This window comes from Brassica napus, chromosome C7 (genome assembly GCF_020379485.1).
Source record: "Brassica napus cultivar Da-Ae chromosome C7, Da-Ae, whole genome shotgun sequence".
NCBI classification, from domain to species: Eukaryota; Viridiplantae; Streptophyta; class Magnoliopsida; order Brassicales; family Brassicaceae; genus Brassica; species Brassica napus.
Window position 1 is genome coordinate 54,452,955 of NC_063450.1, and position 27,569 is coordinate 54,480,523.

The 27,569-nt window shown below is 34.0% G+C and overlaps 3 protein-coding genes across 3 annotated transcripts; 1 reads left to right on the plus strand and 2 right to left on the minus strand.

The window, feature by feature from the left end:
• Positions 1 to 5,165: 5,165 nt before the first annotated feature.
• LOC106410587 (ABC transporter D family member 1) lies at positions 5,166 to 12,627 on the minus strand. Its single transcript, XM_013851124.3, has 26 exons — positions 12,367 to 12,627; positions 12,016 to 12,102; positions 11,614 to 11,869; positions 11,303 to 11,527; positions 10,951 to 11,148; positions 10,394 to 10,848; positions 10,163 to 10,298; positions 10,006 to 10,084; positions 9,610 to 9,848; positions 9,209 to 9,513; positions 9,014 to 9,125; positions 8,769 to 8,927; positions 8,481 to 8,580; positions 8,300 to 8,408; positions 8,097 to 8,187; positions 7,677 to 7,801; positions 7,450 to 7,599; positions 7,294 to 7,366; positions 7,033 to 7,213; positions 6,778 to 6,936; positions 6,525 to 6,671; positions 6,214 to 6,441; positions 5,975 to 6,138; positions 5,845 to 5,897; positions 5,685 to 5,763; positions 5,166 to 5,600 (listed from the first exon to the last, which is right to left on the minus strand). The coding sequence occupies exons 2-26, from the start codon at positions 12,075 to 12,077 to the stop codon at positions 5,505 to 5,507; spliced, it is 3,981 nt and encodes a 1,326-aa protein (XP_013706578.1). The 5' UTR covers positions 12,078 to 12,102; positions 12,367 to 12,627; the 3' UTR covers positions 5,166 to 5,504.
• Positions 12,628 to 12,978: 351 nt separating this feature from the next.
• LOC106409487 (ubiquitin C-terminal hydrolase 13-like) lies at positions 12,979 to 14,056 on the minus strand. The gene is made up of 4 exons (XM_048764379.1): positions 14,044 to 14,056; positions 13,667 to 13,939; positions 13,328 to 13,461; positions 12,979 to 13,227 (listed from the first exon to the last, which is right to left on the minus strand). Exons 1-4 carry the CDS (start codon positions 14,054 to 14,056, stop codon positions 13,057 to 13,059), a joined length of 591 nt encoding a protein of 196 aa, XP_048620336.1. The 3' UTR covers positions 12,979 to 13,056.
• A 4,555-nt stretch (positions 14,057 to 18,611) lies between these two features.
• On the plus strand, positions 18,612 to 20,998 carry LOC106408629. The gene is made up of 2 exons (XM_022705720.2): positions 18,612 to 18,743; positions 19,985 to 20,998. The coding sequence occupies exons 1-2, from the start codon at positions 18,612 to 18,614 to the stop codon at positions 20,996 to 20,998; spliced, it is 1,146 nt and encodes a 381-aa protein (XP_022561441.2).
• Positions 20,999 to 27,569: the final 6,571 nt, after the last annotated feature.

Sequence of the window (27,569 nt, forward strand, 5' to 3'; positions counted from 1 at the left end):
CATTACAATTGTATAAGAAATGAAATACGGCAAAAAAAATTGATGTTTTGAAACCCCAAACACTAGTTCCTCGGTATTTCCTCGGAATATTCCGAGGAAATTCCGACGGATATTTTACTATCTGTCGGAATTTCCTCGGAATATTTTCATTTTACCGGGCAAATATTTCGCGAAAATTGAAATTAGAATTCCGACGGAATTCCGACGGATAATGTCCGTCGGACCCTAGGTTTTATAACCACGAGCCCCTTCTTCTTCCCCATTTCTCTCTTCTTCCTCTGCGCGACTCCTCTCTTTCTCTCCGGCGATTTCCCCCTGAAATCCGACGATATCTCCGGCGATCTCCCTCTTCTCTTACACAAATCATGTAAGGACCCTATCCCACTCTCTTAGGTTCTATTTGTTAGGTTTTTGTGTAGTTTTGATAGATTTTTGTTAGGGTGATTGGTTAGGATTGTGATTTGGTTGTATAATAGGTTTAGAATTGTGATTTGGTTGAATAATTTGTTTTGTTGAATTGATTTAGAATTTTTTTATAATTTTTTTATTTTTTGTATTTATAAAATCGATTTTTGTATATAAAATCGATTTTTGTATTTTACAAAACGATTTTTCTATATAAATTCGATTTTTTGGATTTTACAAAAAAAAATTTCTATATAAATTCGATTTTTTGGATTTTACAAAACATTTTAATTATTAAACAATTTTTATTTATTAAAACTATTTTTGTTTATTAGAACTATTTTTATATATTTATTAAAAAAATTTAATATATATAAATCTTTTTCTGTGATTAAATTATTTGGGATTTTTTTTTAATAAAAAAAATTAATTTATATATTTCTGTATTTATTAAATATATTTTTTTAATTTACAGGTCTCATGATGATCAGACCCGGCCTCGACAGCGTCGTGGTCGTGGTGGTACGGGGAGCCAGTCTCGGGATTCCAGCCATTTTCAGGATTCCCCTTCGCCCCACAGCTCCAACCATACATCTCCCTCTGCTGCACCCGCTCATGCTCCTCTCGCTCCCGCTGCTGCATCCGCTCCTGTTCCTCCGGGTCCTCCGGGAGTGATGAGGGTTGCGGAGTTGGTTCAACAGCCCGGTCGTGACCATCTTCCGTATCTCACTCCGTATCCACATGGACGGGGTCAAACATGGTAATTAAACATTTTTTTTTCTTTAAATTTGGATTCATTATTAACCGTTTGTTCTTTTAATAAGGTTCAACCGATCCGGGAACGGGATCAGCGCATGGATCAACCGTATGATGTACTCGGCCCTCGACAGTGGACATCCGACTTTCACTCACTTCCCAACCGACAAGCAGGTTCTGTGGTTTCGTCAGTTTGCGGTAAGTATTCTAATTTTTTACTTATATTTTTAATCTTTAATATAAATTTTCTACTAATTGTGTTTTTTTTTCAGCAAGAGTTCAACTGGAATTCCGATGAGACGCTCTTTATCTATCACCACTTCGTCCATAAAGTAATGGACAACTATGGGAAGCAGATCCACGAGTGGAAGAAGAAGTGGGAAATCAATAAGGTTCGATTTAATTTATTAAACAATTTTTTAATTTATTAAACTATTTTTTAATTTATTAAACTTTTTCTTTTTTTTTAATTAAAAGGTCCCAAAGTCGATGAACGATACGGTCTGGAAGGAGTTGTGTGCGCATTGGGATAAGGAGGAGACGAAAGAAACTTCTTCCACCAACTCCACCAACCGCAGGAGCGACCGTAAAGGGAAGGGCATCTACAAGCATAACTTGGGTGCTCAATCTATTGCCACTCTCGGAGATCGCATGGTAAGTTCAACCGCTTTTTCTTCAATTATTTGAGTTTCAGAATTTAAATTTATTGTGCATTTCTTCTAATTTCTAATGTTTCTTTAATTTTATGTTTTTTTTCAAGGCGGAAGAAAATGATGGCGAGCCGGTCGATGATCTCGCCCTAATGAGGAGGGCGTATACCAACAAGAAGACCGGCCAGATTGATGACGGTCTTGTGAGGGACGTGGTCGACCTGGTCCAAACTCAGGTGGTAGACGAAGTGTCTCAGCTTCAAACCGAGGATGACGCTTCGACGGCTTCGACCAACTTGTCCCGGTTTCGAATCAACGAAATCGTTGAATCCGTAAGTTTTTTTTTTTTTAAGTTCAATTCATTTATTTCTTGGTTTAAATTTCTAAATTTGGCTTTTTTCTATTCAGTCGGTTCCAAAGAAGAAGGGACGTTTGTTCGGTTTGGGTCGTCGCACCCGGTCGGTTCCTCCTTCTTCTGCACCACCGCCCTTTGTTGATCCAGAAGTACTTACGGCTCAGTTGAAGGACAAAGATGATCGAATATCTTTGTTGGAGACCCAGATGGCGGCTCAACAGGCGGGCTATGAGGCACAGAGGAGGCTGAACCAGCAAATGATGGAGATGATGCAGAGGATGTACCCGAACGAGGTGTTCCCGGACGTGCCAGACCCGTAGTTTTTTTTTCCCCAATCTCGGAATGTTTTATTTTTATTTGTGAAACTTTGAATATTAATTAGTATGATTTCAATTTTACTTTTAATTTCATATTTTCGAATTTAAATTTCAGAAATTTTATTTTTTCAAAAAATTAATATTTTTTACATTTCGAGGAAATTAATTATATTTTTCACTACATCGATCGATGCGTTTTTGAACAAAAACGCATCGATCGATCCGTTTTTTTAAAAAACATAGCGAGGGACATTTCCCTCGGAATTTTCCGAGGGACAACTCCCTCGGAAAATTCCGAGGAACGGATCCCTCGGAATATACCGAGGGAACAGTTCCTCGGAATAAACCGAGGAAAAAGTCCGTCGGTATACTCCTATCGATCGATGTATATATGTCCAAACACGCATCGATCGATGAACTTCCGAGGAATTATCCCGACGAAGTTCTACCTCGGTATATTCCGAGGACTTTTCCGACAAACAAGGGATCCTCGGAATTTCCTCGGAAATTTATTTCCTCGGAATTCCGTCGGAAAATTCCGAGGGATTTCAGAGGGAAAAAGAAATTCCGAGGAATTATTTCCGACGACGTATTTCGTCGGAATTGCGTCGGAATAACGATATTCCGACGAAATTCCGACGATTTTTTCCCTCAGAATCCTTGATGTTTTCTTGTAGTGTTAAAACATGCCTGTGATCGACCAAGGTGCAAGTTAGCAAGGTTCAGCCAGTCCACACTATCATCACAAGAGTGGTTCCACTCCTACTTGACAAAGAAACATATAAGACGATGGCAAAAATGTTTTGTATTGAGAAAAAACAGCAGAAAGAGAGAGAGAGAGGCTTACAGAATATGCATGTCCTTCAGTCTTGAGATGGGTGCGTAAATCTTCAAAGGTTTGGGATTTAAAAAAGCATAATGAGCAAAATACAAAATTCCTTTCATAACAATCTACCTTAAGATCAAGGCTTGTTATTGTCTTTTGTTCATCTGTGGAAAGTAATTCAGAAACAATTTAATTTTGGTGGTTATATAAAAAAAAACGGAGAGAGAGAGGGGACAAACTTATTACCAGACACTAAGTCTTGCCAATACCACTGATTAGAAAAGGAACGTGGCAAGGGTTAGGCAATGCCGTCACATTGAGGATATGCAAGAAGAATTGTGAATCCCTCATCTTCAAGGTCTGAAAGTGTAGAAGCTAACCATCCCACTCCCAGTCGCTCATGACTGTCTATGATCATCATAGTAGCCGGAGGACGAGTTCTTTGGGACCAAATTAACAGTTGCGTTTGATATTCTGCCAAGGAAACCAAACCCTCAATCTAAAGAAAACCCTAATCCATTAAAAAATATAATACACAAAAGAAACAAAAGAAGAAGACTAACTGGTGCCATGCATAAGAGAGATTTTTCCAGTAGAATAGAGCTTCCTCGTGACGTCTTTCTTTTTTATCAGGTTGTTGCCAAAGGCGGTGATGGAGATCTGATCATAGCGGCGGACGTGGCCTGCACTTTCCAACGCCTTTTGTATTGTCGTACCCATCACACTAGGATCAACACCATCCGGAATCGGGCACATGCTGATATTCCATATCACCCATGCTTCCTCCTTCCTTTGCTGTTGCCTCTCCATGTTCTCGTATTTGTTCAATGAGAGATAGGATAAGGTCTAGGGATATTTATATATCTCTTATATATAATATATATTACTGTTGATTGATTGATTGGTTTTTATATATGGGCCTATATATAAGCGTGTGGCCACCGACCGATATCAATTTTAAGTAAAAAATATTATTATCTCTTAAGAAGAAGCTTTTAAAAAGCATTTATATTTACAATTTTCTGTGAAGCTACGTTATATATATATATAGTTTTTATATTTTCCTTTTTTATTTATATTGTTTTAGGAAGATTTAGAAAATCAATCAAAGTTCGCTTATATATAAAAAAACTTATATGTCAGCATTGGTAGTGTTAGTCATCTTCTAATAAATAATGTGTTGTTACTTTGTTTGAAGCTTACTCTTCTCTGGTTATTGTTGAAGGTGATGTGTTGGCTGGAATGACAGAAGATGTGACTCACCATTATGGTGTTCTTGAAGGATGGTTTGGTCAGCATTATATTGGTGGAACGGACAAGCTGTTGTTATTCCTCTACTCATTGCAATTGCAATGCAACCTGGTGAGGAGGCGTTTCCGACCACGAAAGCAAATCGGCGGCGGAAGTATTAGGCTTTCTCACTGGCATCTTTCTTTCTCTTCACTCTTTTTTTTTCTTTTTTTTTTTTAATTGAGCTATTGTTTGTTTGTGAGTGAAAAAACCTTACTTCTGTTAATTTTTTTTTATTTATTAAAAAACATTAAATTTAGAACACATCTGTTCACTTTATTAAATGATACTCCCTGTTTTTTTATTGTAAGTAATTTTAGATGAATGCACAAATATTAAGAAAGTTATTAATTTTTCCAAAAGTAGCATTTGATATATAAATTAGGTATAGTTAAACCAATCACAAATAAATATATATTATTTGATTAATAACACTATACCCAATAAAAATAAAAATTACTTAAAATTATGAAAGCTACTTATATTATGAAACAAACAAATTCTGCTTAAACTACTTACAAAAAAAAAAAAAACAGAGTACTAGAAACCAAAGGATGAAAAGTAAATACCAACAAAAGAAAATATCATCAATCTCCACGGAAATGGAAAACACACTGTACATTTTTTATGCCCTATCAATGTATAATTCACTTTCATCTTCTTTTTTCTTACATTGTTTCTTCAAAAGATAAAAAACAATCAATCCTCCATGTGAGAGATTCTCCAATTCAATTCTACCTACACTGTCGAAAGCAGAGTAACTACATACCCACCCATATAGAGGACTTTGTGCTAAAGATATTACTTGCATTTGCATATGGTCTTATGGCTTTTTTGCTTTAGCTTTGCTATTATTATTAAAACTAGTGTATATAGAACCTTCTCTTAAGTGTCTTGCTGAGTTTTTACTCTGTCGCCTGTTCGATAGAACGTAGCTCCCAGTTTCCTTCTCCATCAATCAGCCTTAGCTCCAATGAGTGGAACGGTATCAATGCCGGACGCTGAGGTTTTTGAGATTTTTGGTAAGAACTCTTATTTGATGTTCATAATAATGAATGAATGAATGCGAAAAACAAAAAGCTTACCTGTGATGAGGTTATGAAAGTAACTCCCATGTCTTTCGCAACTCTGTAGAGCTGTTCCTCAACATCAACACTCGTCGCGCTGCAAATCCAAAAGAGTATTAAACAAAAAGGGGAAAGAAGATTGCAAAACTACAGGGGGAGAAAGACTCGATCATTTTACTTGGTGCATTCATCTAGGATTCCAAACTTGGGTCTGTGAAAGAATAAACGTGCCTACAATACACGCAAAGAATTAATACACCAGAAACAAGTCAGATTATTCATACAACTATATAAGAGATTTAATTTACCATGCCAAGCCTCTGTTGCTCTCCAAGAGATAATATGTCTTCCCAGTTGGTTGTAGCATCCCAACCATTTTCATCTCTTTCCAAAAGATATACTAACCGAACATTCTCCAGGATGGTTTTCAGATGAACGTCCAGAACGCTTCCAGCCTCAGTTGAGCTTTCTCCTGTTACTCACAAACAATAAAAAATTATATGAAGGAAGATCATGGTGGTAAGAGATAAGTTTCTCTATAGATTACCATACAACTTAGCGGCTCTTTTCTCTGCTTCGTCTTTAGATAGAGGGTATATAATCTGATCTCTCAGCGTCCCTAAGCATGTATATGGTCGCTGCGGAACAAAAAAGATGCCATTCCCTGACCCAAGTTCTTTGATATCCAATGATGGTTTGGCAAGTCTTCCACATACAGTGGGCCATATATCTCTAAGCACTCTAAATACTGAAGTCTTTCCACTACCATTTGGTCCTGAAAATATTTTTTGCTAGCGTTAGCTCTACACTACGTTCATGCAAAAATTTCAGTGACGAAGATTTTATTAAGTCACCAACCTGTGACGAGCAGGCTTTTCCCTGCAACTATTTCGCATGATAACTGGCTAGCCATCAATTTCTGCGCAGGGGTAATGATATCCACCTCTGAAAAGGATATTCGATCTTGAGAATCCAAGCGGCTTGTGCGATTTTCTGAGTTAACACCTGAATATAGACGAATATGATCAACCCAAAAGTAAATACATTCTCTATAACACATGTCTAAGCCCAATAATTCCCAATCATATGAGACTTTATAGCGTGAGCGTACCTGACTGAGAAGCATCCAAAAACTCATCGAGCTCGAAAATTCTGTTAATACCACCAGAGAGCTCAAGGAACTTCTTGTGTAGTTCAAGAATATCACCAAACGCCATAAAGCTTTGGGAGACGACAGAAGCTAGATACCGCAATGCATGTGCCAATTCACCTGGTATATCAAGACATCATGCAAGAAAGCGTTATATAATTAAAGAGAAATTATAAACTTATGTGGCCTACATTGAAAAGTGTGACAAATCTTCACCTTGAGTGGAGACAAGTGCTCTATCTCCCTTGTGTTCTAAAGCATACAACAAACTTAATCCCCAAGTCACATTATTGGGAAGTTGCTTTGTCACGAAATCATCAAGTATGCCATACAACCATTTCTTCTTCAAGAGCATGAGAGAATGGTCCAATAGTGCCCTGAACTTTGTGTCGACCATCTGCTCCATGAAAAACAAAAGATAGGTCAATAGCTAGCCCAAAATCCAACAGTTATAGCAAAGGAGCTGAAGACACTTACAGCTTTTTCTCGAGCTCCGCCTCCAAAGAATGCAATGGATTCAGCATGAGTGTTCAGTCTCTCGTGCATAAACCTAAATAAGCAGGAAGAAGTTGGTCCAGATACTCTTTATAACGCAATCATCTGAAAAATTGGAGAAACGTAAAAAAGAGTTACCTAAACTTCCCTTCAAGCTGCTGTTCTTCACCGGCTAGATCACCAAAATCGGGAGCAACATGTCTCAAGAAACCCAGACCAAGTAACATATATGTGTAAAGTATGGCAACTCCCCTTTGACCAGTCAATAGCTTCATCCTCCAGGTGAACCTACAAAAACAAAATTTGAAAACTCATACCAAGAAACCATGAAACATCAGGAAAACAATCTAGCAAAATGTACTTACCACAGAATGTCAACCGATGGCTTAACCATTCCAGTAAGAAGTCCAGACAAGTCAGTGGTTAACTTTTCCAGGTCACGAGTGAGTCTCTGGTCCGCATCAATACTATTGCCTGACATGTGGAAAACCTGCATGGATATCAACCCAATGTGAAATCTTTAGTGTCTCTAAATTTGCGATATTAGCTTACAAGAAAAAGAACAAACAACCAGCCTCTATGAAGCATAATACCAACCACAACTGAATATATATTTTAAATCGGTGCGGATCAACATACTTCTTACATAAGTGTAAATAACACATCATGCTTTATTTTAGTAGCTCAAGTTGCACAGAATAACTTAAGGTCATAGTCATAATTCACAATGCATAAATAGGGCATGCTAGCATAGTATCTTTAAGCATCATAAAATCTGAATTGACCTTGTAAAACGCATTATTTCTCAAGTAATTCCGTAGCAGATGTTGAGTCAAACGAATCCTCCACCCTAATGCTAGCCTTTGCGTTAGATGCCTGGAAAAAATGTTTGAAACCACATCAGCAAATGTAACTAACAATCTAACAAAAACTCCATAAAATAAAGGACACAACGAAGTTTTAAACTTGCATAAAAAGGAAATATTACTTTAATGAAGGAGCAATGATAGCAGATGCACTACTTTGGATAACACTCAAACCAATCAAACGAACAAAGGCTGCTTTATCTTGCTCCAAGACATACTTCACAGTGGTTCCTGCGAAAATCACATGTGGTTGTAAGAAAAGGAGCCCTATCAATAACAATCAGGTCACATAACAGAGTATACCATTCAAAGAGGCTATTCGGTCAGAGATTAATGTTCTTGAGACGACAAGGCAAGCAACCAAAAGTAGTTGTCCTCCTTGCTTGTCCAAGAGAGTGGGTATCTGAAACATAACAGTGAAATGGTCAGCTACTTTTAGCATTAATGTGGTACGAATAAGTTTAGCCAAATGGAACAGATAGTTCGCCTTCCAAGGAAGCTAAAGAGGAAATGCATATGTATTTATTACTGAGTTACAAAAAATTGGTACAAGTGTTTTCAACAAAATTCACACTAATAACTCAAGCTCACCAATGTGTGTAACATTGCAGCAATTCTTAATGGCAACGCCCTTGGGGATGTCTTAGGTTGAGGAAAACGAGGCAACACAACACTTTTATCTACAACTGGTGATTTTGTAATTAACTGTGTCAAGTACGCCTGAGCCTTTGAATTAGTAGTGGCAGATTCCTACAGCACCAAGTAACAAGGTTATAACCACCACAAAGCACCCCTCAACGAAAGTAAAAGAATAATAATCATAAGCTGTTGGAGACCTTTCTAGCTGCAGCAAACGCTCGCTGAACAACCATCGCATCATTTTGACGATCTGTATCGGAAATTTTCGCTGAATCAACTCCAGCGTCCGTCAGAAGTGTAGAGTCGTCCCTGAAGTTTAGTCCTTTTAAATAAGTAAATGCAAAAGAAAACTTTGGTAACCCTCACAAAGATGGTTAAGAAACAAATCCAACCTCTTGTAGTGAACACTCCAACCCCCTTCTCCATCTAATGACAGAACAACATCATGGAATGCAACAAGGGCTGGACGATGGGAGATTGTTATGCAAGAAGTTCCCATAGCTCGAACCTTTGCAGCAAAACGTTCTTCCATATCCGTTGTCACAGCACTTGTGCATTCATCAAGAATTGCAAATTTAGGTTTGTGGTAGAACAGTCTGGCCATTCCCAATCTCTGTTGTTCTCCCAGAGATAATTCATCACCCCAATTAACCTCTTTGTCAGGTTGATAGCGATCTAATAAATATTCTAGGTCAACCTACAAAATCAGAAGTCCACAAAAATAAGCAAAAGAAAGTCAAACCACACAATCCATCCTACTATTAACAGGTCACGAAGTAAATAGGATACCAACATTTTCCAATAGCTCCACCATTCCAGTCTCAGTGAGCGGTAAAGTCTCCTGATCAGAAGTAAGAGGATATATTAACTGGTCACGAAGTGTTCCAACTGCCATATAGGGCCGTTGAGGCACGTAGAAGATCTCCTTGTTAAGATCAGAACCAACTCCAGGCTTCACGATGTGCCCAGACACCAGGGGCCATAGACCTCCTAATACTCGGAAAAGGGAACTCTTGCCACTTCCATTAGGACCTACGATTCATATTGTTTAATCAATAATGAAAAGAGAGAATAATGATAACATCAGGCAGGCTAAAGTAGCACCATAGGCTATTCTATCAATAATTCTTGCTATGAAAAGGAAATTTGTTAGTTATAAAATGTCACTCCCTAGAAGTAAAGCGGTCACCTGTAATCAGAAGATTAGATCCTTGCTCAACTCGAAGTGTGAGATCCTCCACTAAAACATTTCCCGTTGGAGTAACAACCTGAAGTGCATTAAGTAACATTAAGAACACAGCCTTTTGGAGAAGGATTACAAGAACATGAATCTGTGTTCCAACTACCTTGACACCCGAAAACTCAACATAGTTAGCTTCAGTAAGGTAATTTCTGCTTCTATTTCTCTGTAAAGATGTTCTATCATCACCACTGAGTTCTCTCGAGACAGCCATCAACTCATGAATCCGGTCGGCATAACCACTGTTGGAAGAAAAAACATTTCCAAAATTAGAAAGCATAGCCACCACAACTGATGGGTGTAACTTATTACCTCATATGAACTCATAACGTATTACCTGAGTCGGCTGAGCCGCCTGGAACTTATAGAAAGTGTTCCTAAAGCCTGAAAGAGAGAAATAATGACACTGGTGTGATATCTTATATTGCTTAGCATCTCGGCTCTCCCTAAGGTCGAGTCATCAGGTCTTAGATGCCCAGAGAAGAATGGTTCGATAATCAGAATAACAGCAACTGTGGCACCAAGATACTTGAGCAGAAAATCTTGGATCATGCCAAACCACCAGTGATCATGAAGGACATCACTCATATGACTAACAAGATTCTTGAACTTTTGTTGTATATGAGATTCCTCTCTGGTTTCCCCACCATAGAATGCTATGCTTTCCGAATGAGTCCTTAAGCGTGAATGAAGTTGTCGGTACTCCCCTTCCAACTGCTGCTCTTTGGACATCAATTTGCCAAAAGAAGGAGAAAAGGTCCTTATCGCAGTACCGGCTCCCAGTACATATGCCTGGACAACACTTGTTCAAGTTAGTTCATAAAGACCAGATAGAAAATTGTACTGCGAACGGATGTTAGACAAAACATAAACAGAAGATTAAACAGAAATCACCAGTATCCAGAAGATGTATTTTGGACTAGCATATGAACAAAGGCGCCATGCATACAAAATTCCATCAGTAACTGCAGTCAAATCATCCTGTATAAGTTCGCTCAACTCTGAAGAGAATCTTGGTACATCGCTGGCAATTCGTTGCTCCGGGTGCGTAATCCGACCATCCACATGTGATATTTTGTAGTATACCATATTCTGAAACAATCATAAAGGAATATTAAAGTTTGTATCCAGCAGTGTGAAGTATACTCGATATGGTCGTCACTTGTCAAAAACATATAATACGATGAAGAAATGGTAAATAATTGAATTGCCTCCAATTCAAAAAGACACAGAAGGTGGTGGTTACCTCAAAGTAATGTGAATGGATAAGTTTCGTCAATATCTTTCTGAAACGCAAACTCAAGGCCCCAGTTATGTACTTAGATGTAGCGTGAGTCGTGGATAGCATGAAGCACAACATAATATTCTCGGAGATAAGACGTAGAAAGAGTGGCGCGCGCCTTAAGAAAGCGGCACGGAATAGGAAACCTTGAACTTTAGCCAATCTATTGCTCAAAGCAGTTCTGAAAACCTGTGATTTGTAAAAGTATAAAAGAAGAGAAAAATAATCATATACTTTTGCCAGATCTTGGGGAATAACATGAAACAAAAGCATACCACAGTGGCGACTAGTGCGAGAAGATCCCTGGCACCCATTTTTCCCATCTGAGACAAGAGAATAGCAGTGAGAACCTGAAGAGACTTCAGTCCTCCTCCTCCTCCTTTCTTCTTTGCATTCTTATTGTTTCCTGTCCGCTTTTCCAATGCTCCATCATCATCATCACCACGGAGCCTAGGGGAGCTGATCCTTGATTTTAAGTAAACAGCAGCTCCACCGGCAGCCACGATACCAGCAGCAAGCAGTATAGATTTCCTATAGAATTTAACAGAGGACAAAATAATAACGAACACAAAACAAAACAAAACAAAACAAAAAACAAAAAAGATATCGCAATCCCCCAAGAAGAGATAAAAAAGGATACAAAAGAAGAAGCAAAGCAAAGCAATAGTAATAGTTACCGTCTTGAAGCTACAAGACCCCGACCCCGCTCAGTTAACTGCAGTAGCTGGAGAGAAGGCATCGCTGGAAATTAATTCTCCAAAACACTGATACCAAAACTCCAAATTAGGTTTAAAAGAAACAATCCCAAATCATAACCACTTGTTGTAAAAGCAAAAGTAACCACAACATCAAAATGAAACTTCAGAAAAAAAATAAAACTTCAGAATCATCAAATCTAATTTTCTCATGGAAGCGAGAAACTCTATACAGAGATGATTTCAAAAAAAAAAAAAGGATTCATTTACTTTTGCTAGTCAACAACAGCTAACGATCGTGGGACCAATTAGCAAATCGATGAGAAATAATACCTCAGCATGAGAGATTCAACCGACGAAAGTAACACAATTATTGAATCGAAATCGCTCTTCTTCTTCTTCGTAAGTTTTGCAGTAATCGTAACAGCAACTACTAGCTCGCCCGCCTTCTCGAAAGGAAGATTTTAACTCTGTCTGTCTAACCGCAACTGATCGAGAGGAAAAAGAGAGAGCGAGCCAGCCGGAACTTGGGAAGATGAGAAGATGATGACGCCTCTATTCACACGTGTGACTCACTCGTGCCCCCTTTTTTTTTTTTTTTTTTTTTCCCCTCTTTTATTGATTTCTTTGCTTATTCTGCAAAAATATTTTTACTGTGGTGAACCTAAAATAATGACCATTTCCTTCCACATTTAAATTAAAAGCCCCATGGCTTTTTTATCCAACATTTGCATCGATGGTTGCTGTTGGAAATGAATCATTTAGCTGAATGTTTGAAAATGTATGTATTACTGTAAGTGGAAGTGGTGGGAGAGAATATTTGATAGATTGCTTTCCAATAGCAAAGTAAAATTACTGTATTGATTTGGCTACTGGCATATATTATTTAAAAAACTCAATATACTCAACAATCCTGAATTCTATTTTTTAACCCCAAAAAATGTCTTGATTGTTTTCAACTTTTCATGGTTTTTATATTTGATTTTTTGAATTGAATTTTTAGTTTTTAGTTATTATTTTGCATTACACTTTAGTTTTTTCTTGAAAAACAGAACAAATAAGTCTCAAATGTCTCAATCTCTCTCCCCACGTACATCCACCACAAGATGCATAACACTCACCGGGAGTCTTTGTCTCCACCTGCAAAATTAATTTAAGTGTATTAAAGAGAGCCTCCTCTTCCGTTTGCCTCACCTGTCAAAAACATGTTTAACATATTCAGGCAAAACCAGGGAGTAAGTTGCTTCTTAAGTCCAACAAAATCAGTCTCTTGTTTTTTTTTTTTTAGAGTCACCTTCCAAAGTTCAGCTTCAACCAGAATAGTATCATCCAGTAAATATCCAAGAGTGTGATCATGGAGGTCGCTGAGATTCATGAATGATTCAAACCCCCAATCTTTTGATTTTACACTGAAATCTTGCGTGGTCTCTGCAGCCGTGCAAAAAGAAAGAAATTACAGTGAAGAGTGCATACTCAACGTATTGATCACTAATCATATGCCTACTTCAATATTCAAGTAAAGCAAGGTCTACCATATGAGTCCTTGCAAATCCAACACTGATCGAGAGAAATAAATAAAAAAAAAAACATTTGCCAGTACGAGTGCTATAGAAAATTAAACAACTAAAAAGACCTCTTGTGATGGAATAGTTGGTGTTGGATTGATTCACTACAGCCAGGCTGAAGGGTGAATATCTGCTCCACCCGGAAGGCAAATCATTAGCGTCAGCAACATCTAAGTAGATGGACAAACAAGAATGATTGAATAAGGTATTTTTACCATTTATAACCAAACCTCCAGCTTCAAACACATCAGAGTAAATCTTCCTAAAGAAAGACACTGCCGAAAGGGGGGGGGGGGGGGGGGGGGGGGGGGGGGGGGGGGGGGATAGTCCGCAGTGGGAATCTCCGAGACTTTACCTTCCATGGGAAGAAGGAGTATCTCCTCTTCCTCTTCCTCTTCCTCTTCCTCTTTCTGTAAACAATCGTAACAATGTGACTCATATAAACCCCCTAATTTCATGATCTCCTCTTCCTCTTCCGAAACGGGGGGGGGGGGGGGGGGGGGGGGGGGGGGGGGGGGGGGGGGGATAGTCCGCAGTGGGAATCTCCGAGACTTTACCTTCCATGGGAAGAAGGAGTATCTCCTCTTCCTCTTCCTCTTCCTCTTCCTCTTTCTGTAAACAATCGTAACAATGTGACTCATATAAACCCCCTAATTTCATGATCACAACAACATAAAGCTAGAATGAAAAAGAAAACGAAAAAGATTACATCCAGCGGAGATTTTGAGCCGAAGTCTCCGAATCGGAAGGAATCGATACTCCAGTTTCGTCACGGTGAAGGTACTCGAGAGAATGAGAATGGCGGACAACTAAGATCCCCATAAAAATCAAGGAATGAACGATAAATGTGAGGGATAGAAACCTCCGAATCTCTTGAACCTCGAAGGATTCTTCATCGGGATGATCTTCCATGTCAATAAGCTTCTTCTGCTTGAGAGAGGCAGTGAGAAACTGCCAAGTGCAGTTGAAACTTGAGAGAAGAAGACGATTGCTTTTTTCATTTTTCCAATGGGAAAGGCGATAATCTCCCTCCCATAAACATTCAACCCCAAACCTATTGTTTGTGTCAATCTGACCCCGAGAAATCGATTTAGAGCAGCGATACTGGTTCAATTGATTGCCAATTGCAATTCCGGTTCAGTTCACGCATTGTCTTTTTTTTTTTTTTTTTTTTTTTTTTTGGTCCTATGGCTATTTCTTTTAAATGACATTTTAATGTGGTCGACATAATAAATTTTGATTTCGAAAGGTATTATTGATCACATTGTCGGAACATGTTGATGTTTCACATATTCGAAAAGTATGAGGTGTGGATTATTTTGTATAATTGTTGTGTCTTTAATTTTGAAACATACTTATGGTATATCAAAAGATATGCATTCACTTGAAAGATAAGAAAAAAAAGTAAACTCTTTTCTTTTGGGTAACGTGAAGTAGATGGTGGTGTCACAAATAAATTCATCATTAGCTTTGATAATGAACCTCTAATTCCACTAATAACCCACCATATACCAAATTGTTAAAAGGCAATGACGATTTGATTAATATATTTGTTGTGTGTTAATAACGTTTACCATAAACAACTCGTTAGTGTGACCACTGACCTTCGAAAGGATCTTTGTACCTTTTTTAAAAATTGAACTAGATTCTGACCCGCGCGCGGGTATGAATTTACGGTTTTTGATTATTTAATTAACTAAATAATGTATTTGTAATATTTAATATATTATATTCACTAAGTAAATTACTTTTTTTGGGGTCTTAAACCATTGATTTATGACGAATAGTTGATATCATATAAACAATTTGAACATATGCACGTAATTAGAGAATTGTATACGATATATAAAAACAATGGCTATGAATGCAAAATATGAAGAAATATTATATAATGACTTAGTATGGCATAAAAGATTGTAAATTATTTATACATATTTAAAGAAAATACAATGATTTTTTAACTTATATGAAGAATTTAACATATAAAAATAGCTGATTTATGTAAATAATTTTAGATATTTTATTAATAATAAATTATTTATATTTTTTGTTTTGAGATAAAGATAAAAATTAAATGTCCATAACCCAATTACTTTAAAAGACCTTATTAAGAAAGTCCATGTGATTATTATTAAGGTAACTGAAAAAGACAAACAATAAAATATGAATTTTAAATTTATTTAAGCATATTTCATTAATATAACTGAAAAGACAAGTAATAAATTAGACAGTTTTATTCGTTTTAGGATATTTCATAAATGCAACTGAAAAAGACAAGCAAAAAATAGGAAATTTAATTAATGAAGTAAGAACATTTTCAAATGGGTACTTCTCTTTTAATAATATAGATATAACTTCAAATTATTTCATCTTATCAATTAGTTTTTGGTTGACTTAATCGTATATTTTTCTTTCTATTTTGCAGACCAATTTATTTTATTTTGTTCAAAGAAATTGATGGACACATGATAAATTATAATTTGTTAACTAGATTTTGATCCGCGCAAATAATTTTTCCGTTGCAAATTTTATACAAATGTGTAAAATATTTGTAAGATCATATTATATATTATTCAACTTTTATTACAGATTTGGAAACCATATGAAATTTTAAGTTTAAAAGCGTTGTTCATGTTTTTCAAACGGTGACAATAAAAAGATTTTTTGAATAAATTTTATAATCATGTGGAAATATAATTTATGTATTGAACAATTACACTTTAATATTTTAAACCCAAATCTATTGTAGAAAATGTATGCCAAATAATCTATACTATTATTTATGAAGTGATTTTGCTGATTTGTCACATTTCCATGAATTTAGCTAATTTTGCTTATTTGTCATATTATTATTAGTTTTTAGCTTAAATATTTAATTTATTAATTTAAATAATATAAATATTTCGAAATTTTTAATCAATTTATTAATTTAAATAGTATACTATTTCGAAATTTCTAATTGGAATTATAATTATTTTAACTTCTACAAGTTTCTTATTAGTTTTTAGCTTAAATCATTAATTTATTCATTTAAATAATATAAGTATCTCGAAATTTTTAATTGGAACTAAAATTATAATTGCTTTAACTTTCACAAGTGAAGACCAATTATTGTTTTCATGTGATGTAAAATGTTTTAAATTTTATAGTTTCATTTTTCTCATTCATTACATCGGTTATAGTTTTTTTTTCATCTTCCAGGTATAGTGTTTTCTGATTGTTTCAATTGCTTGTGTTATCTTCGTGATATCACTTTCATTTTGATATGAACGTTCTCTTTTCAGTGGTTCAATCATTTTGTGCAGATCTAACAATATTTTTTTTGTCAAACAATATTATTGGTGGAGTTGTTTGCAATAAAGGCTATATGAACAACATCAAAGCTTAATTCTCTTTTTAGCTTTAGATCTTTTTTTTTGGTTCTTGACATCTATATTTATGCACTTTTGATATTTGTTTTCTGTTTAGTTGGACTTTTATGTTTTTATTTCTTTCGTTGAATTTAAAAGACTAGGAAGCAAATCGGTTTTGTTACATGCAGTTTGGAATTATGAATTAGTTATTATAAATTATTTAATGGCAGTTATTTCACTTATGTGTTTTATTACTGTTTAATTTATTAAAAAAATTTATGGTTTGATATTAAGTTTAGAGAGTTGCTTATGTAATCATGTTATGAACATGTGCTTAATGGTTTAATCTCTAAAACGGTTAAAGTATATATATTTTAATGAATAATTAGATTTATCATTATATAATTAACTATAATAATAATAAAACTATCATTATCTATTTTTTTTGTTTATTAAATGTAAACTTATGAAATATTTCGATAACTCAATGTATATATTTATCAAGTAAACCAATGAAATATTATCATTATCTCAATTTGTTTTTTTTTTAAGTTTTCTTCTAAATTATCATCAAACTTTATTTTTATTTATTTTATTTTTACTTGGATTTGTGTGTTTCAATGTTTTTCGGTAATTTAATACATTTTTTTGGTTCAAAAATACAAAGTAGACTAAGAGAGACCAAAAGTTCACATTCTTCGTTGTCCAAAAAAGAAGTTCACATTCTTATTTTACTTTGTTGTGTGTAATATTTGATATGTAATATGCTCTCATGGTTTCATATTTTTATAGCTTTCCTATGTACTAAGAAGACGTAGACCGAGATAAAAATCAAAGGAAACTAAAATGATTAAGAATATAAGAATAAGTTATTGTAATGTTTAAATCATAAGAAATATATTAATAACTATTAGTAAAATGATTATGCTTGCATGTGCGGGTAAAACACCTAGTTTAAATTATATTGGACTGAAAATGGAGTTTAAACCGCGTGTTTATTTTCTAAAAAAATTATATTAAGATTTGTTGTTTTAACAAATTTTGTAATTTATTTATTTATGAGATATATAGGTTCCTTCGAGAAATATATTTTGGAATTTTATGATTCTAGTTTTATCTGACCCAATAACTAAGGTGAAAATGAGCCCGAGCATAATTAATTGAAAATGTAATCAAAATCTGTATAGACCTGGTTAGCTTTTAAAAAAAATACATTGGGTAAAGCTTTTTACGGAAGAAAAAATTACATTTAGACATACTTTTTTACTTTCTTTTTACACTCAGACATAATTCTACTATGTAGAGTATTTTGTTTCATAAAAATGTCTTTTCTACCCTCTAACTGAAACAACTAAAAACACAAGTTAATTATAAATCAATTTATTCTTTTAATAAACCATAATCTGATAATTTGTCTCTTTTTTTTTTCATCTACACTGACGATGAATTACAGTTGCTGAGGCGGAGATGGAAGCGGTGACAGAGATGGTAGAAAATCATCTTATGGTGGCGGAGATCATGTTACAGAAATGGAACTGACGAAAGTGATAGCACAAGATAGAGATGCGTATGGAGGTGCTGCTCGAGGTGGAGGCAGTCATGGAGGGGGTAGTTTCATGGTGATGGTTCTTACGGACCGGTGAAGAAAGAAGACCCAAAAATGGAAGTAGACCATCAACCAGAGGGTATGGAGGAGGTGGCGATAGAAAAAGTGACGGTGGAAAAACTTATGGCAAAGGTAAAACTCATGGAAGTGGTTATGGAAATGGCGGTGACGAAGAAGATAGATATGGTATACAACTATACCTGACCACGCTACTCCTGACCACATGTTCTTGGACAGCAACACTTTCCCAAAGTCACACCCCTCCCCCAACCACAAGTTCTCCACCTACACTAACATTAACCACAAATCACCCAATCAAAGTACAAATCCCCATCCACCACCAGACAAGTAGATGTGTATTTGCTTGGATAATATATGTCTGATTTCTTTTATAAATCTTGTATCTAACGGTTCTAATCCAATCCCACTGTTCAATAAACCTACCTAATTAATGCACTTATTAAATAAATGAGTACAAATTTACATAACAGTACGCACCTGGTCCCTTAGAAAGTCAGTAACGCTGCATAAACCACTTTAGCTGTAACGAACTTTTCTACGCCTACCAAAATATAAATATATAACAAGACACTTAAATATTTTTATTAATCTGTTTCTCTTGCCCAATTTACGATTGAGCATTTACCACTTTGGCTATGTAAATACGTTTTACATATATAAAACCATAAATATATAGCCGACTACAACTTAAAATGTTAGTTTATATGTATAAAATGTGGTAGCATATGTATAAAAGTACAAAATATAACACTAATCATGAAAAGCAAATACCAATATATAAAATCGTAAAAATCAAACAGATTATGGGTTTGAATGGTAACCAAGGGAACGAAGAGGAACACTACATTCCTTAAAGTTCCTCAAAAATGTTACCATTCATGAGGAATATTTTTTCCTCTTCATTCCTTCTCATTCCCTTTTTTGTAGAGAATTATAATGTAAATTTGTTTTTTGTTAATTTTGATAAGGAACCCTCATTCCTCATTCCTCATTCCTCATTCCTCATCATTCCTAAAATTTTATTCCTATTCATTCTTTTCCTAATCATTCTTAATGTTCCTCGATGGTTACCGGTCACACCCTATGTTTCTCTTGCTGCAAGAATCAAAAAGTAGCCATATTACTAGTAAAATACCCGGCCTAACTGATATACTTAACCGCTTCATTATTTTCCCCGGTTTTCAAAATATTGCCATAAATGTTTAAAAGTCTGCTCCGTTGAAATCAGAGAGGCTATACGACGGTATATAGAAAAATGAAACAAATTAGAATTAGGGTAAATTTATGTCAAGAAGGAAAACTTGGCGAGCAAGTCCCTTCATATGTATTAATGAACATCAGCAATGAACATCCATGAGGGTTTCCTTTATTTACTAAAACTATTCATGTCTCTGATTCTCAACCAGCCCCCGAAGCTATGCTTGCGGAAACCAGTGTTGGTAAGATGCTCTCCTCTTCACCACTCTAATGGTTTCTCATCTGCTTCATTGCCGCAATCACAAACCCTTCCTTTAACCATCTTATGCGCTGATCCTTGTAGATCACATCTCGTAAGACCCATGGTCAGGAGGGATGGTGACATGGATGCTCTTGATTACGAGATGCCTAGTGATTTTATGGAGGTAACGAAAATGATAGGAACATCCAATGGATGGATAACGTCTTTGGTGGACGGCATTGTGCAAATCCGGGAACACCCGGGGAAGAATCCTAAACAGGTGAGAACCATTTTTTTACCTCCTCATGTAACGCTGCCTCTATGCCAAGCCCAAATGGCCACCAACGTGGCAATGTCCTCATCTTCTCCGTTGAAAGAGGAGTGTGCTGTGGCTGTCAAGTTCTTGGGACCTCAACTAAGCATTTGTAAACCGGCTCAAAGCAACGCCGATCGCGAGTGGATCAACATCAGAATCTCAAACCCTTGTTTCTTTTCCTCCCCTGTCATGTATTCGGAGAAAGAGGACATGTTTCGCATTGTCGGATCTGGAGGCCACCTTGTTGGATCATGGGATCTCGGCAAACACAAGTACACACCAAAGATTCAGAGAATTCAATTTCAAAACCTTCCGGAGCTGAGCAAGGCCAAGCGGGAGCTTCTGTACTCGAGCAACACAAGCGAACACTTGGTGGAGTCAAGAACCACCGGTGAAACTTTCATGGTTAAGTGGTACAAAAGGACGGCCAAGACCATCTACGGCATAGAGAGAATGGAAACAAAAGCTTTAATGGTGTTCAAGATTGACGAACAAGGTAACGCTGTTTACACTCAAGATATTGGTGATCTCTGCATTTTCCTCACAAGGTCTGAATCTTTCTGTCTCCCTGCTTCCTCTGTTCGCCACATGCGTCCTAATCGCGTCAAACTCATAGATGTCGACGAAATCACTATTATCGATCTGGCTGCTCAAAAGTGGAACTGATAAGAACACTAGTTTGGACTTGTGTGTGTGTTTTTTTTTTTTCTGAGGCTAGAGTCTTGTCTTTTTCTTTAAAACCTTTCAAATATCCAATCTATTTTTTTTCATATTTATTATCTGAGAGATCGTTACGCATATGCTCCTGGACAAACCTTCCTATCATCTATCACTAAAATATCAATTTGGTTATGTTTAAGCTATATTCTGTGTGTTCTTTGTGTTGTGACTTTATATAATGGAAAGCTATCTATGCATTGTGCTTTGATCCAAGTGGCATTGCCGCATTGCTTTGGGTGACTGTAACAAAATATTAGTGTCTTTAGAATATTCCAAAGAAAGAGTCTCTCTACAAGTAGTGACGCGACCACAACTATTTGTGCATATGTTCAGGCTTTATCGTTGTTTCAATATAGCGGAATATAAACAACATAATGGTTTAGATAATAAATAAAAATTCAAAAAAAATAATTGACATAGTAATACAAAAACTAAGGGATGTATTCAATCTAGAAATAAGATTTATTTATATAAAATCTTAAATTCATTGTTATGTAAACATGATGTTGTTTTAAAGAAAAAAAATCTGGTATCATTAAAGAAAATTATAAATATATATTAACAGAAAAGCCACGTCATTGATTTTTTCTCACGTTCTAATTATTAGTGAAGTCTTAAAAAAATTGTTAACTAATTTGATAATTCGATGACTTTTAATTTTATGTATTTTAATTTGATCAAAAATAAAATATAAGTTTAGAACCAATTAATATTATTTGTCAAATAATACAAATAATAAGTTATAGTAACTAACCGTTGAAATTATAGAAAATTTAACAATTTCTGACCAATTCTTCTTTATATTTATAAACAACATAATATAGTGAATGAATTTTTATAGAAAAATGGATATGATAATTTTATATTTTACATAAAATTATATTCATATATGTGTATAGTAACTATTAATATCTAATAAAGTCCATACATGCTTTGTAAATTATTTATAAATATTACAAAAAATATTAAAAGAAATTATTTATCATGGCTTATCAAATCTTCTTATTAGAATCTTATAATTATTTTAAAGATCATATAAATTATTTATAAGATAAAAATAGAAAATTTGGAGATCAGTGCGAAAATTTGAAAAAAAAAATAATATTCTTTAATTCAAAAAGAATTAAAAGTGATATGATAATTAATTATAAACATAAATGTGTGATTATCGCATTGTATAACAAAAATATATAAGTTAATCCTTCATTGAATATATGATAGATTATATTCACCTTAACATATAAAAACTTTGAAACTAAAATTATTTTGAAGAACATGAAGGAGACCCAAGAAATTCGACGAATCATATTGAAAATCAGAAATTAATAAACGCAAAAACAGCAAAGAGAGTAGTGTGATCCTAACAAGCCTCAACTTCAAGTGATTGGATAATGGAGACCAAGGAAGAACCAGGTATGGTAGTAGCTCCGGTTTCCCTACTTTGAGCCACCCCTGGTGGGATGGAGGCTTGTGTGTCTTTCCAGACTTGCGATTTCGTTTCAGCTAATTTAATAGCGTTCCTTCGATATACATCCATATTACTAAAAATTTTATTATTTCTTTTCTTTTAAATATACCATAAAATCCATGCAAATTGATGATCTTTCATTTGCGGATAGACCCTCCGATATAGATGATCCATATCTGCGTAAAGTGACCGTGTTGGAAAAATGTTTGGATTCATTGCAATTTAGGAACTGAAATAACAATACTAATCAATTATGAAATTTATATATTTTAAAGCAATTTAGGAAAAATGACTGGTACCACTCAAATAATACGCTACCACCCGACTACACATCTCGACAACAATAATATATTGAAAACCAGATGAATTATATGATTACATGACAACATCCATGAATTATTAGTTTGTTATGTTGCTAACAACATCAACATAATTCCAATAGCCATGAAATGAAAGGAGAATTGCCAAAATAACTTAAAACTTGATTTTAAATACCAAATTGTACTAGAAATTTAATCAAATGCAAAAGTAACCCGTAGTAAAATTACAACCATCTTCTTATGGCCAAACAAAAAACCTTAATCATTTTTACGATTATAAATCAGCAAAGTATTCTCATGTTAGTGAAGTATTCTATAAGAAAACTTTTCAAGAAGTCTTCTACGAAAAGATTTCCAAAGAAAATCTTGAAAATAATTTTTAAATTTTTGAAAAATTATATAATATATCATATAGTAATATAATGTATTATATACTAGATGAAGAATAAAAGATTAGGCAAATATATAGCAAACTCTTATTTATTGCTCAAATAGTAGATTAGTATATATTCTACACTGCACTGTATCATATATTTATCTGTGTGGCACTGTCATGTGGTGGGTCATCCATGATACAAGAAGAAAAAGCTCTTTTTTTCTTCAATAAGTATATTTGTTACATATTCCTATATTATGATCTTAATTACTCTAAAGAATGCGGAATAATAAATACTTTAAATGACCCATATAGTTCTTTTTTGAAGGCATGATCCATATACTTACTGCTACAACTATCAATATATCACACTAGCTACATTAACATTCATACATTTATGATAAACTAGGGTCGGTCCGCGCTACGCGCGGAATATGCTCTTCATGTGTCGACTTATGTTTTAGAAATTATAATCGTATGTGTATTGTATAAGAAAGTAGTAGAGAATTACATTATAGTGTCTGTGTTTTTTTAGGATATTTTTGTTTTCTTTTGTTTTTTATATTTAGATTGTTTTAGTGTAAGTTTTATGGTTTTTATAAGGATGAAATCATAATTCGTATGATTAATATATAATTCAATTATCGAGTCTATGAATAATGGGGTTAACTTGTAGTATTGTTTGTAGTTGAAACATGTGATACTTCTTTAGTCAAAAAAAAAAAACTTAACTCCATAGATAATTCGTTAGGTTATGTCTCCGGTAATCATTTTTACAAAACCATCACCATAGACCAATCACCCTAGCATGAATCTTGGTCCTTAGACCAATCACCCTAGCATGAATCCTTAGAGAAGAATAGGTACTAATAATAATATTTTTATTTTGCTTTTGCACAGAAATTTATTTAAGGGTTTTTTATAACTGTTATGTATTTCCATATAAAAAGAACGTTATTAGGATGGACATTTCGGTTTAACTATGAGTTTGGTTCGGTTTGGTTTATTTAAGTCTAAGAAAAATTTATCCAAAGTTAATCTATATTAGTTTGATTTGGTTTATGTTCGGTTTGGTTCTATTTGGTTTGTGTTCGGTTTGGTTTTATTGCAGTTTGGTTTGTGTTCGGTTCAGTTTAATTTGGTTTTATTTATGTTTATCAGTTTGTTCGATTTTTTAGTTTTCTTTAGGTTAAATTACAAAATATATGTATACAATACAAACAAATCATCATTTTACATTAAATCGTTATTTTCTTTACATTTATACATAAAACCAAACATCACAATAAAAATGTAGAAGACGTAATCCAATATCATAAATAATTATTCAGTTCTGATATTAATGTTTGAGATTCATACTTTTTATTATTTTTAGTTATTTTTATTCTATTCATTTAGAAGTAAAATGTATAAATTATATATAGTTGTTTAGGTTAAATAGTTAAATATATTAAATCTTAATATTATTAGTATAATTAATCTAATTGAAAAATATTTCATTTTCAGTTCGATTTGGTTTAAAACTAAACCAAACCAAACTATTTGGGTTGGCAAAATTTTGAATCAAATGGTTTAGGCATATACTTTGGTTCGGTTTGGGATCGGTTCGCTTTGGTTAGGTTTTTTTTTTCACCTCCACACCTGTACGCAAACATGAATATTTATTAAAAAAATAAATACAATATTTCTGTATTTTTTATTTAACTTTATTGTTATTTATTAAATTTGTTGGGTATTTTAACTATTTGATTTTTTTAAATATTCAATTTAGTCATGTTTTTATTTTTCAGCTTCTAATTTGGTTTAAATTTGTTATAGTTAGTTAAATATGATTATATATATATATATGGTTATTAATATTGTAATTTCATATTTTGATTATTTTAGTTAATGTTTTGGGGATTATACGAATTATAAAAACTTAGTAATCACTTTAAAGTTCATAAACTAATGAAATACATAAATTGAGAAAAACAAAATTCAAATTTAGGCCTACTTTGGACCAAAGTTGCATAATTTATAATATGATATTAGTATTTAATTTTATAAAGTAAAGTAAAGAATAATCATTCTAATCAAAGATCTTAGTTTACTCTTTTCATCTTTTCTTTTAGTAGATATGTGGCGTAACCAATTAAATATTAAAATAATAAAACTACGACTATTTAAAATAGTAAACAAATGTTTAGTGGGTGGGAAATTTTATAGGGGAGGTTATGCCCCGAGCCATATGTCGTCTTTTCCTTTTGTTTATTGAAACGGGGCTGCATCTGACTTAGCTAAGATCTGTTTTGATATGGTATTTATTTTGTATAAGTACGATGTCAATATTGGACAATTACTTCTTGAAAACCTCTAATTGTGTTAGCTTTAAAGTTAAAGACTATTAATAAAAAGTGCATCCTTGGTGGATCGAATCACTAAAGCGATAACATACAAGATTTGTGAAATTTGCTAGGTGTACATCATTCCAAATAATTATTAACAATAAAAGATAAAATTTTAATGGTTTTGGTCCAATTGAAGCTTATAAGGTCAAGGACTCAAGAAAATCGTTTCAACCAGGTACAAGCATTAATTGATTAGCTTGCTTATGGTTACTATAAGCGAAATCAATGATGCACCATGGTATTAAGTATGATTTGTTAACTATCACCATTCAACTACTTGGTAAAATAAAAAAAGTCCCTCGTTTCATTGTACGATGAAAAGGTTACGCCAACAAAAAAAAAAAGATCCTTAGTAAGCAGACCTCCTAGATCTCTTGGTGCACAAAAAAGGTCTCTTAATATAATATACTTCATCTATTTCAAAATGATGCAAAATCTAAATTTTTGTATATATTAATAATATATTAAATTGTAGTTATAAGTACATAACTTTTTGAGATTATATATTTTCCACAATTCTAAACTAATACCCCCTCAATTTTTAATATATGTCGTTTTACGATTATGCACATAGATTAAGAAAATAATTATTTTTTTACATTTTTTAAAAAATATCATTAATTATTTATCTAACCACAACTCAACCAATAATAAAATAAAATGTACATTATCTTTGGACATATTAATGACAACATAATTTATTCTATTTGCTATCATGATCATTCTAAATATATTAAATATTTCTTATAAACTTTGAAAAAGTTAAAAAATTAAGAGAAATGTTTTATTTTGTTTTATAATAGCTATATTTATTAAGAGAAACTTAGTGATCATAAGTTAGTTAAAAATACATATTATCTCTAACAATTTTAATGACATGATAATAAATTTTATTTGTTATCACAAATTCGTACATAAATTTTCATGATCATTCTACTTATATAAAATATTTGTTCTAAACTTTGAAAAACAAAAAAAAATATTATAAGAGTTTTTCTTGGGTACCCTCTAGGTATGGTTTAGGTTTAGGTAGTGTTTTAGGGTTTAGGGTTAGGTAGGGTTTTTAGGGTTAGGGTTAGATAGGGTTTAGGGTTAGGTAGGGTTTTAGGGTTTAGGGTTAGATAGGGTTTAGGGTTAGGTAGTGTTTTAGGGTTTAGGGTTAGGTAGGGTTTTTAGGGTTAGGGTTAGATAGGGTTTAGGGTTAGGTAGGGTAGGGTTAGATAGGGTTTAGGGTTAGATACGGTTTAGGGTTAGGTAGGGTTTTGGGTTAGGTGGGGGTTAGGGTTAGGTAGGGTTTAGGGTTAGGTAGTATTTTAGGGTTTACGGTTAGGTAGGGTTTTTAGGGTTAGGGTTAGATAGGGTTTAGGGTTAGATAGGGTTTAGGGTTAGGTAGGGTTTAGGGTTAGGTGGGGGTTAGGGTTAGGTAGGGTTTAGGGTTAGGTAGGGTTTAAGGTTAGATAGGGTTTAGGGTTAGATAGGGTTTAGGGTTAGATAGGGTTTAGGGTTTAGATAGGATTTAGGGTTAGATAGGGTTTAGGGTTAGGTAGGGTTTGGGGTTTGGTAGGGTTTAGGGTTAATCCTCATAATCTTTAATACCCCTAATCTCTAATATTCATAATTCTATATACCCCTAGTCTATATAATAATACCCTTAAAATACAATGCCCCTAACCGCATATACCCATAATATATAATTCCTCTTAATCTATAAAGTTCTTATAATCCTTAATACTTCTAATCTCATATACCCCTAATAAAACATATTGGGCTGTTCCTTTACTTTTTTATCTGAAGAATTATTGCTGTAAAATGTTTTGCTCTGGTTATAAATTTTATCACTGTAATTTTTTTCATATGATTGGTATATAAGTTAGTACATTGTACTATATATACATATATTTATAACATATAAACCAATGCAAAATAAATATTATAATAGTTTAGAACTTATTTAATAAATAAA

Excerpts from the sequence above, each read along its gene's own strand:
- LOC106410587 (XM_013851124.3), bottom strand. The coding sequence starts at position 12,077 with ATGCCTTCTCTCCAGCTACTGCAGTTAACTGAGCGGGGTCGGGGTCTT. Across the intron at positions 7,600-7,676 it reads CCATCGGTTGACATTCTGTG|GTTCACCTGGAGGATGAAGC; the intron begins GTAAGTACATTT and ends TTGTTTTTGTAG. Across the intron at positions 7,214-7,293 it reads GCGGAGCTCGAGAAAAAGCT|ATGGTCGACACAAAGTTCAG; the intron begins GTAAGTGTCTTC and ends TTCATGGAGCAG.
- LOC106409487 (XM_048764379.1), bottom strand. Across the intron at positions 13,462-13,666 it reads CAACTATTCCATCACAAGAG|AGACCACGCAAGATTTCAGT; the intron begins GTCTTTTTAGTT and ends GCACGGCTGCAG. Across the intron at positions 13,228-13,327 it reads TTGAAGCTGAACTTTGGAAG|GTGAGGCAAACGGAAGAGGA; the intron begins GTGACTCTAAAA and ends TGTTTTTGACAG.
- LOC106408629 (XM_022705720.2), top strand. The coding sequence starts at position 18,612 with ATGGAAGTAGACCATCAACCAGAGGGTATGGAGGAGGTGGCGATAGAA. Across the intron at positions 18,744-19,984 it reads TGACGAAGAAGATAGATATG|CCCCCGAAGCTATGCTTGCG; the intron begins GTATACAACTAT and ends ATTCTCAACCAG.